General features: G+C 46.4%; 1 protein-coding gene across 2 annotated transcripts in view; it reads left to right on the forward strand.

The window, feature by feature from the left end:
• GNG4 (G protein subunit gamma 4) overlaps positions 1-10,465 on the forward strand; it is an 82,553-nt gene extending 72,088 nt beyond the window's left edge. For both annotated transcript variants that reach the window (XM_002760889.6, XM_035280655.3), the window contains one exon: positions 6,030-10,465. In XM_002760889.6, coding sequence (XP_002760935.1) covers positions 6,030-6,158 — 129 coding nt within the window. In that variant the 3' untranslated portion in view covers positions 6,159-10,465. The remainder of the gene's footprint in view (positions 1-6,029) is intronic.
• Positions 10,466-11,488: the final 1,023 nt, after the last annotated feature.

An 11,488-nucleotide genomic window follows, 5' to 3' on the forward strand; every position in this document is an offset into this window, starting at 1 on the left:
GGCGACCCCTTGAGTTTGCTCCCAGAGAATTAAAAGAGTCACATCAGACCATGATGGATGTTGATAACCACGTGGGCAGGTAAACTGATCAAGGAGAAGAAAGCTGTCATGACAGTTTAGCCAGCCAACTTCTGACTAGCCGGATTGTATGTGTAGGCAGAAGGGGGTTGATGGGTCACAGCCTAGAGGAAGGAGAGTCTTGGAGACCACTGTAGCCGTGTCCATCCCACAATTCTCAGGGCTGAGGGAGAGGGGGTGAGTCCCAGCTGAGGACACTTCCTGTCTCTAGGTTAAATGAAATGACCTAAGACATTCTAGGTGGGCGATGCTCCTTCTTCTGGTCCTGTGAACTCCTAGGTAGTTGGTCCACAAGGATCTCTCCTCTTGTGCACTGGCTGGGCAGGTGAGAACGTTCCAGACCACTTGAGAATTATGGTTATCATCATCAATCAACAAAGCAGCTGCTGTAGTGTAGCAGCTAAGTACAGATTCTGTATAGAGTGTAGATAATAGATTCTGTATCGAGTACAGATTCTGTATAGAGTGTAGATAATAGATTCTGCATCGAGTACAGATTCTGTATAGAGTGTAGATAATAGATTCTGCATCGAGTACAGATTCTGTATAGAGTGTAGATAATAGATTCTGCATCGAGTACAGATTCTGTATAGAGTGTAGATAATAGATTCTGCATCGAGTACAGATTCTGTATAGAGTGTAGATAATAGATTCTGTATCGAGTACAGATTCTGTATAGAGTGTAGATAATAGATTCTGCATCGAGTACAGATTCTGTATAGAGTGTAGATAATAGATTCTGTATCGAGTACAGATTCTGTATAGAATGTGCATTATAGATTCTGTATAGTATAGAAGGGGTCCCCAGCCCCCAGTGCCATGGACCAGTACCAGTCTGTGGCCTGTTAGGAACCAGGCTGCACAGCAGGAAGTGAGCACCGGGTGAGCAAGTGAAGCTTCATCTGCATTTACAGCCGCTCCCCATTGCTCACATTACCCCTTGAGCTCTGCCTCTGTCACATCAACAGCGCCATTCAATACTTACAGGAGCGCAAACCCAACTGTGAACTTCGAATGTGAGGGATCTAGGTTGTGTGCTCCTTGTGAGAATCCTATGACTGATTCTCTGTCACTGTCTCCCATTACCTCCAAATGGGACCATCTAGTTGCAGGAAAACAAGCTCAGGCCTCCCATTGATTCTACATTATGGTGAATTGCATATAATTATTTCATTCTATATTACAATGTAATAATAATAGAAATAAAGTGCACAATAAATGTAATGCCCTTGAATCATCCTGAAACCATCCCCATACCTCCAGTTCATGGAAAAACTGTCTCCCATGAAACCAGTCCCTGGCGCCAAAAAGGTTGGGGATGGCTATAGTATAGTATCACTTAGCTTCAGATTCTGGCTTCCTCTCTTTTTTTTTTTTTTTGAGACAGAGTGTTACTCTGTCACCAGGCTGGAGTGCAGTGGTGTGATCTTGGCTCACTGCAACCTCCGATTCCCTGGTTCAAGTGATTCTCCTGCCTCAGCCTCCCAAGTAGCTGGGATTACAGGCACATGCTACCACGCCCAGCTAATTTTTATATTTTTAGTCGAGACAGGGTTTAACCAGGATGATCTTGATCTCTTGACCTTCTGATCTGCCCACCTTGGCTTCCCAAAGTGCTGGGATTACAGGCATGAGCTACTGTGTCCGGCAAGCAATTTTCAAGTATACATCATAAGTACTATTCTTAAAGACACTTTACAGATGAGGAAACTGAGGTCAGGAGTTCAAGACCAGCCTGGCCAACATGGTGAAACTCCATCTGTATCAAAAATTAAAAAATTAGCCAGACATGGTGGCAAGAGCCTGTGATCCCGGCTACCCCGGAGGCTGAGGGAGGAAAACTGCTTGCGCCCACGAGGCAGAGGTTGCAGTGAGCTGAGATCGCCCCACTGCACTCCAGCCTGAAGTCAAAGTGAGACTCCATTTTCAAAAAAAGGAAATTGCTAAAAGTAAATTTTACATGTTTTTACCACAAAAAAAAGTATGTGAGGTAATGGATGTGTCAGTTAGCTTGATTTAGCCATTCTATAATGTATACATATATCAAAACATCACATTGTACACCATAAATATATTCCATTTTTATTTGTCAATTATAAATAAATAGGAATTGTACTTTATTTTTAGAGAGACAGGGTCTTGCTCTGCCACCCAGGCTGGAGTGCAGTGGTGCAATCACAGCTAACTGTAGCCTTGAACTCCCAGACTCAAGGCCATGTGCCTGCCTCAGCATCCTGAGTAGCTGGGACCACAGGTATGCACCAGTATGCCTGGCTAATTTTTCATTTTGTGGTAGAGTCTTACTATGTTGCCCAGGCTAGAATCATACTTATAGAAGAATTAAATGAAATAGTATACCTGATGCATTCAGTTATACTGGCACCTGAGAAGCACTCAGTAAATGCAAATGTTAGCTACTATTTGTATTACGGTTTATCCAGCTGCCTCCTGAGCTTGTTTAATATGGGTTGGCCACATGAGATGACCTATTCTGAATGTGCCAGGAATCGTGTTTATGGGCCCAGAAGTCCAGTGATTGCCCTCTGGAGAAAGAGGGCAGATTCACCAAGGTGTCCACGACTGTGGGAGTGGACAGGTTGTCAGATGCCCCTGTTTCCTTGCCTCTCATCATAGACCCACAGTGGCGTGCGAGTGTGCTTTTGTGACATTTCAGCACACATGGATTATTATAATGACTTCATCATGTTTGAGATCACAATGAGATCTTCTAGAGAGCAAAACTCGTGCCTTGTTCTTTCTCTTGCATCTTCTGAATTAGCTAAAGGGTAGATAGTGAATACTTCCTTCCTGAATGAGATAACGAGGCTTATAGAGAATTCAGATGAAACTGGAGCATGTCCGAAAACAATGAAGTAGCTGAGAAAAGTGAAAACTAGAAAACTGAAGAGGACAGGATAGTCAGATGAGACATTCTTTTTTTTTTTTTTTTTTTTAATGGAGTTTCACTCTTGTTGCCCAGGCTGGAGTACAGTGGCACAATCTCAGCTCACTTCTTGAAATCCCAGGTTTGAGTGATTCTCCTGCTTCAGCATCCTAAGTGGCTGGGATTACAGGCACCCGCCACCACGCCTGGCTAATTTTTTGTATTTTTAGTAAAGGCAATGTTTCAGTGTGTTGGCCAGACTGATCTTGAACTCCTAACCTCAGGCAGTCCACCCACCTTGGCCTCCCAAAGTGCTGGGATTACAGGCATGAGCCACTGCACCTGGGCAAGCCATTCTTAAATGGAGCTCCTGGAAGGGCTCTCTGGAATCAGGGCCCAGTCCTACCAAACCCAAGAGGACAGTGGCTCCTAGAAGAGGAAGGTGGTTGCTCCATCATTGCAGCCCTTGTGTATATTGCCTGGTCAGCAGTGAAGACCACTGCCCAGGGGTTGCCAGAGAGGGCCACTGGATGAATTTAGTGGCTGTCCTAACATGGTGGCCGTGAGGACCCAGACCCCAGCAGTTTCTGTATCTCTGGGCATGATGAGAAGCCAGAGTGGAAACTAAGGAGGTCATGACTCCGGCAGTTGGAGAGGGGCTCAGCTTTCCTTAGATTGGCAGCAAGGGAGGGCTCAATCTCCTGGGCCTGATGGCCCTGAGCTGCAGCACTCACCATGTGATTCCATTCACTTGTGTGTCCATCGCAGTCCTCTGGGCCTCAGAGTCTGTTTCCCTAAACTTGTGCTCTGGCTCCTCATGATGGTTCACAGGCCCCACACAGGCTCAGTTTTCCCCTAGGCCTCACCCAATTCCTATATGGGCATTCTGTAAAACACTGCAAACTTCAAACACTCCCATTCAACTCAACATACATACTTTTAGGATCTTAAATACCAACCATGATTCTATTAAAGGTAGAATCATAGACTTTTTAGAGTAAATGACACCTTAGAGCTCTCTAACGCTCCTGAATTTTACAAATGAGGGACATGAAGCTCAGAAAGGTTGAGCTACTTACCCAAGGTCACACAGCTAGCTCAGGGGCAGGGGTAGAACTAGAAGGCTGATGTTCACGGGAATTCATTCCTGCATGCCATGCTCCTAACACATATAGGCTTTCTCAGTGTCTAGACTGACTCATCGGCTCAACTTCAAGTTGGTTTCTGTGAGTGATGTGTTTAATTGACTTATTGTATATCTCTGCTAGAATTATTTGTAGTCATTGCTAAAGTCTGGGCTGAAAATCAGAAAATGTTGTAAAATGTTGAAAGATGAGCCCATTTTTAAAACTCAGAAGGGAATGTGTATGGCCTGTGCAGCTGGAGGCTTCTAAACATTTTTTTCTTCATCTATGTAACATTTTTTTATCATTCTGAAGAAGATTTAGACATTGAGTATACTAGAAGGATTTTATTTGACTGCTATGTATTTACCCCTGCCTGTAACCCTCTATTAAACACTTGCAGGCAGAACGGCCTAATTGGCAGGATGAGTTAAGGCACAGGTCCTGTATTTGCCAAGCACGTGACACAGACCATGAAAAAAATAAGCTGGGAACTTCCTCTCCCTCTTAGCAAATGTTCTTCCGCATGCTGCCCTCTCCCACCCCTCTCTTCCTCTGGGCTTGAGCTTGGGGACAGTTTGATGCACAACTGCCATGTGCCCGCAGGCTTCAGATAAACCTGGAAAGAAATGGAGGGGAAAGAACTTTCTGGTCAGGAGCACCTCTCTCAGCAGGGGAGTAGCCACCCCAAGTTAAAACTTGTGTGCTGGCTGGGCACAGTGGCTCACGCCTGTAATCCCAGCACTTTGGGAGGCTGAGGCGGGCAGATCAACTGAGGTCAGGAGTTTGAGACCAGACTGGTCAACATGGTGAAACCCCATCTCCACTAAAAATAGAAAACTTAGCTGGGCATGGTGGGTACCTATAATCCCAGCTACTCAGGAGGCTGAAGCAAGAGAATCACCTGAACCCAGAAGATGGAGGTTGCAGTGAGCAGAGATCGCACCGCTCCACTGCAGCCTGGGAAACAGAGCAAGACTCTGCCTCAGTAAATAAATAAATAAAAATAAAACGTGTGTGCTTCTAAAACATAGCTAAATATGAGTCCTGTTGAAGAGGATGAAGTGTCTCTCTGTGTGGGTCACAAGAGTGGATTGCAATAAAGCAACAGTAATGTTGGAAACAGATGCTGAGACAAAGCATATTTGGGCAACGCAGTTTTTACTTCCTGGACTGCAGGAAGGGGACCCTCACTAGCCATCTTGCCAGGAGAGTACAGTGAACAAAGGAAAGCAGATGTATTTATTCCTTATGCATTTGGGGTTGTCCTTACTGCTGTGTCTGATCTCCGTTGATTGGAACCAGACCTCACAATCTAAACTAAAACCCAATTGGCTAACAACTTAAAACTTTTCTAAACAGGTGAAAGCAATGGAGAACATGTCCAGCACAGATTTCTTGGTTAACATACAAAGACATAGAATATACTATGTGCCTGTAAGCATGGTATGTGTAACAGCTACATAGGATAGGACTTAACGAGTTATTAGCACACTTATGATTTATTCTTTAACAAGAAAGGAAACTTTAAAGAGGAACTTTTTTGTTTCTCACAAATAATAATAAATATGATCACCCTGGCTTGGCCAGGGGCTGCCTTCTGCCTTTTTCTTCCGGAAATGGTTTAGCAAAGTCATCGTGAGACTCCTGTGCTGAGCGTCCACTCCCCACCTACTGGAGAGTGCAGCAAGGCTGTCTGGGCCTTCCTGCCGGCCCTCAGTCCTGTCTCCATGCTGACCTGCCATACGAGGGCAGCCTCCCTTGCTTGGAGGCACCCTTCGAACGCATAAACCCTCCCTCCAACCTGGGCATGACCTTGTCGTAGGCTATGCACACAATACAGCCTGTCCCAGGGCTTGCCCCTCTCTACGTGGACACCTCTTCCCTGGACCCACTCTGGGAAGGGACCTTTAACCCAGCGCCTATGCTCTGTGTCCTCACAGGTCTCCCAAGCAGCTGCCGACCTCCTGGCATACTGTGAAGCTCACGTGCGTGAAGACCCTCTCATCATCCCAGTGCCTGCATCAGAAAACCCCTTTCGCGAGAAGAAGTTCTTTTGTACCATTCTCTAACCCTGTTGGTGATGAAAATGCCTCCTTTTCTGACCGTCAAAGTCCCCTGTAGAGACCATGCATGCTCTAAACCTTAGGGAGCGAGACCCACACCCATCCCTGCCCAGCCGAGGGTGGCCGGGGCCTGTCTTATGTTTACATCTGTTTTCTTCATGGCATTCAATTTCTTTCTTTTTTTTTTTTTAACATTTTCATGTTATTTTCATTTTTGGGAAAGAAAATTAACACTTTTATAGCCAAATAACAAATGTGCCATGTAAAAATAAGCCTGGACTTAAGAGTTTAAAATTTTTAAACATCAATTCCCAAGTTTATATCACATTAATACACTTCAGTGGATAACTTACTTTTTTAAAAAAAACTATGCCTAAATATCCCTCATTTACAATATTCAGTATCAAATTAGAGCATTTTGACCAACTGAAATATATAAAGTTTTTATCTCCTTTCCTGGAGAAAGCAGCTGCGGAAGTTCTCAATTCTGTTTTCCATCCTCCTAGTAAAAAGACAACAACTCACAGGATTGGACTGGTTTTCTTTTCTTTTCTTTCCCTTTCTTTCTTTTTTCTCTCTCTCTTTTTTTTTTTTTTTTTTTTGAGACAGAATTTTACTCTTGTTGCCCAGGCTGGAGTGCAATGGCGCAGGCGCAGTGTCAGCTCACTGCAACCTCTGCCTCCTGGGTTCAAGCGATTCTCCTGCCTCAGCCTCCCACATAGCTGGGATCACAGGTGTAAGCCACTGTGCCCAGCCTGGAAAGGTTTTCTTAGCGTGTCCTCCCAGGGCCGTGGTGCCCAGAGCCCGGTGAATGTCCCTTGTTTCCCATCGGGTGTGGAGTGGTCCTTCTGCAAAGGTGGACCGTGGGCGGACAGCAAAGCCAATTTGACTGTGAAAGTGCACCAGGCCGCTGACGCATCGGAGCAGACCTGTGCGCGCAGCCTCCCCTCTCCAAATGCCACCTCTCCCTGCTCCCTTCTCTTTTGGCTCCTACTCAGTAGTTCCAGCATGGGCTGCATTAATAAAAGTACCGGTTCTGGACACAGCACTGGGCCTGTTGGGGTTTTACTACAGCAGCCCCTCCCCTGCGGGAACAAGTCATGGTGACAGCAGCCCTCTGTGGGCTCCCCAGTCATCTGAGCATTGCTGTGCATTAAGGTATTTAATCTTCCAACAATAAATACCATAAGAGTATGTCTATTTTATTTTACTTATTCATCTTATTGAGATAGAGTCTTGCTCTCTCACCCAGGCACAATCTCAACTCACAGCAACCTCCACCTCCCAGGTTCAAGTGATTCTCACGTCTCAGCCTCCCTAGTAACTGGGATGACAAGCATGTGCCAACATGCCTGGCTCATTTTTATATTTTTAGTAGAGACGGAGTTTCTCCACGTTGGCCAGGCTAGTCTCGAACTCCTGGCCTCAAGTGATCTGCCCACCTCAGCCTCCCAAAGTGTTGGGATTACAGGCGTGAGCCACCACACCTGGCCGTATACTGGGTTTAGAGTGAGGGGAAACTGAGGCACAAAGCATTTATGTAGTTTGCCCGAGGTTACAGATTGTAAGCATGAGAACTGGGATTTGAGGGCAGGCAGTCTGGCTGCAGAGCTCCCTTAGCCCCCTGAACTGTGCTACCTTCCAGGTCTACCTGTTTGCAGGTAGGGAAACCCACAAACAATCTTAACTGCACACGGTAAAGCAAATACCTTTGTTGCACCAACCCCCGGTCCACATCTTTGTTGCACCAACCCATGGTACACTTTGCTTCCCATGTTCACCAGAAGGAAGCCGTATTCTGCAGTTTAAGGAAGGTGATTCATGGAGGCCCCAGGGAAAGGCTAGACATCAGTGAATTAGCTCTTGGATTGTCTGAGATCAACCTGAAGGCCCTGTCTAAACCAAACTCATACGACCCCTGATGAAAGAAGAGGATACACCGTGGGAGCAGAGAACTCTTTGTCTAAGTTTGTTCTATTCTGTTTATTTGGAAACTGCCTCTCTCCCTAGTTCTGACAGAGACTTGCTGTGTGATATAGGGCAGGCCATTGTGTGTCTGAAATGTTCCAACCTGCAAATTGGAGATAATGGTAATTATCCTGCCTTTCTGTCTGGGAGGAAAAAGAGAGATGCTACATAGATGAAAGCTCTGATTATCATTTAAAACAAATAAATGTACTAAACACCATGGTATAATATAGGGAAGAATGTATAACTTCAAAGAGAGCATGGTTCCATTGGATAAATAATATAAAATTGCCTGCAAAGAGGCAAATATAATTTCCAGATCAATTAATGACTTGCTGCCCTCGTAAATGGATTTAGGGCATTTTTATTCCTTGCTTCTTTTGTTAAAACCCATTCTTAGTTTCATTTTCAGCTCACTGGTAATACCAGTGCTGTGAGGATGCCGTGTGCTCAGACTAGAGCAGAATTGTATGATGTGGACGTGACGCTGAGACCTCAGATCCTTTGACAGTGCAGTTTATGAGCAGGATCTTTTTATTCCGTGGTTCATGTCAACATCATTAACCCGATGAAGCAAAGCCCAAGTCGGAAAGGCACATCAGAGAAGCCCAGAAAGTGGGGCAGCACAGAGCACACCACAGTCAGGTCAAGAAAAACACACTGCTTTCCTCTTCCACCAAACCTTCTCCCCGTCGTTTTTAAGCGTCCCGTCCCTCCAGATTCAGCCTCGCTTTTCCTTTTCCTCCTCTCTTCCTTACCTTCCCTAGGAGACGCTTTTCTGCCCTTTTACGGCACCTCTTTCTTCCAAACCTATGGCATTTGGGGTGGGTCACCCTTCCTAGAGTGATCCTGAACCCAGCTCCCTCTTCTTTTTTTTTTGTTTTTGAGACGGAGTCTTGCTCTGTTGCCCAGGCTGGAGTGCGGTGGCACGATCTCAGCTCACTGCAACCTCCACTTCCTAGGTTCAAGCGATTTCTCCTGCCTCAGCCTCCCGAGGAGCTGGGATTACAGGTGCCCACCACCAGGCTTGGCTAATTTTTGTGTTTTTAGTAGAGATGCAGTTTCGCCATGCTGGCCATGCTGGTCTTGAACCCCTGACCTCAAATGATCTTCCCACCTCTGCCTCCCAAAGTGCTGGGATTACAGGCGTGAGCCACCGTGCCCAGCCTAGCTCCCTCTCCTTAGATGCAGGTTTCTACGCATGAGCTGTGAGAGCCACAGACATGTGACTGACCTCCCCTGCTCTGACAGTCGGTGGAAGAGGAATGGAATAAAGCCTGCTTGCATTGGGGAGTGCAGCTGTGCGGACACCTGTCATTTCTGTGTTTTCAGCTTGACTTCCTATAGCAGGGACGTCATGCCTTAGATGTAAACTGAGTGGCGTGCAGTACCCACTGTGGAAGCTGAAGAAGGGAGGTATTCCCTGTCTCAGGCACACCCCGCTTCCAGCCCCATACCAGTGGGGAAGTGGTCAGTGACCTGGGGTGGGCTACCTGGACCCCTACTTGGGGCTGTGAGCCTGGAGAATGTGACACAGAAATGAAGGGATGAGACTCATTTCCAGGAAGCCACTGTGGTCTGAGGTTGGTAGTCACCCAGTAAGGCGGGAGTCTAGGGCCGGCAGGCTGCAGGGATGGTGTGTCCGCTGGCGGCATTGTCCAGGGATGGCAAGGTCCTGGGAACGCCTCCGCTCCTTGGACTCACTGAGCTGTCTCCGCCTCCACCTATCTTCCTACAGATCTCCCTTCTAGTTTTCTGTCAATTCCTTGAGCCAGCAAGCTCCATCCAGGACATTCCTTATTCTTTTATGAAATAGGCTGAGTTGGATGTAAATATATATGACCTAACAATTCCACCCCTAGGTGTATACCCAACAGAAACGTGTACACGTATTCATCCAGAAAAGCACTCTAAATGTTCACAGAAGCACTCTTCACAATAACCCAAAATGGGAAAGCACCCAAATACCCGTGTTGGCTGGATAAGCAACTTAGGGTATTTTCACACGATGGAATCCTAGACTGCAATGAGAATGAGCTGCAGCTCCACCCACAATTTGATGTGTATTCACCAGCCTAGTATGTACAAGGTAAGGCAAAAATGCACCATCGGATTCCATATACAAAGTACAAAACCCAGCAAAACTCATCCATGCGGTTGCAGGTAGAGATCAGTATCCTGAGAGGATAGTCACCAGAGGGGGCCTGAGGGGGCTTCTGGGGTGTTGTTTCTTGACCCGGTTGCCTGTTCCCTGGGTGCGTTCCATTTGTGAACATTCTTGGATTTGTGCACTTTTCTATGTATATGCTATACTTCAATAAAAAGTTGGGTTTTGTGACTAGTAATCAAGAATCCTACTGGTTTTTTTTTCTTTTTTGGCACTTTGCTCAACTTTTTATTCCTCTTTAGATAGGATTAACGGTACATTAATGACAACTGACATCATTCGTGGGGCATTTGAAGAGCATGCTTGGCGTCATTTTGAAATACAGAATACGATCCTCAGCTATCTGGATGGAGAATAGGCCGTCAGCACCATGCAAGTGGGTCCCTGTAAACAGGATATGCAAATGCTGTGGAATTTGTGTCTTTTGAGAAAACAATGAGGAATCCCATTGGAAGTTCCCGCTTGATGACAGAGGTGATGTCCTCTCAGGCTCTCCTGCCTTTTCTGACCATCAGGAATGGAGGGAGGAGATGGCCCACTGCAAAACGCTGTCACCAGACACCATCGTGGGGGAGGGAGCTGCAGCACAGGCCCCAGGTAGCTCTTCTGTGATACCTCTGAATGCAAGCTCAGGTCTCCCAGGTTGCCCAGCCCATAGGTATTGATACACTGGGACAGGAATTCCTTGCCTTTGTATTAATACGCTCTGGTATGAACACACTGGGGCCATGCCTTGCTCCTTCCACTCGGCTCACATTTCTGGGGCTCAGGCCGTGCTTCTGAACCTTGGATTGTTTCTGAGCATCTCTCAGGGTGTCTCCCTTGTTCTCAGCTACCAAGTAGCCTCTACCGTCACCCGTCACCCTGCGGCAGCTCTGACATGTTGAGTTCCAGGGTGATCACAGAGCAGCTTCACGCTGGGACTCCACGACATGAGTGAAAAAGGGCTTGCCTCTGATCCTGAGCTCCAGTCCCCATGGAATTCAACCACAAACCTGAATTGTCAGCAGCTCCCTGCTGCTGGGAGCCAGGGGAGGGAGCAAACCAAAGGGTAGAAGGAAATTTGTTCTGACTCTTCAGATTTGAGATGAAAAGAGTAAGAGTGATGATAACAAGCAACATTTGATCTGATGTCAGAGGCATGTGGACCAAAGCAAGTCCACCTTGAATACGGCCTGGGTAAAATGAGGCTGAAACCTAC

This window comes from Callithrix jacchus, chromosome 19 (assembly GCF_049354715.1).
Source record: "Callithrix jacchus isolate 240 chromosome 19, calJac240_pri, whole genome shotgun sequence".
In the NCBI taxonomy this organism is placed as follows: domain Eukaryota; kingdom Metazoa; phylum Chordata; class Mammalia; order Primates; family Cebidae; genus Callithrix; species Callithrix jacchus.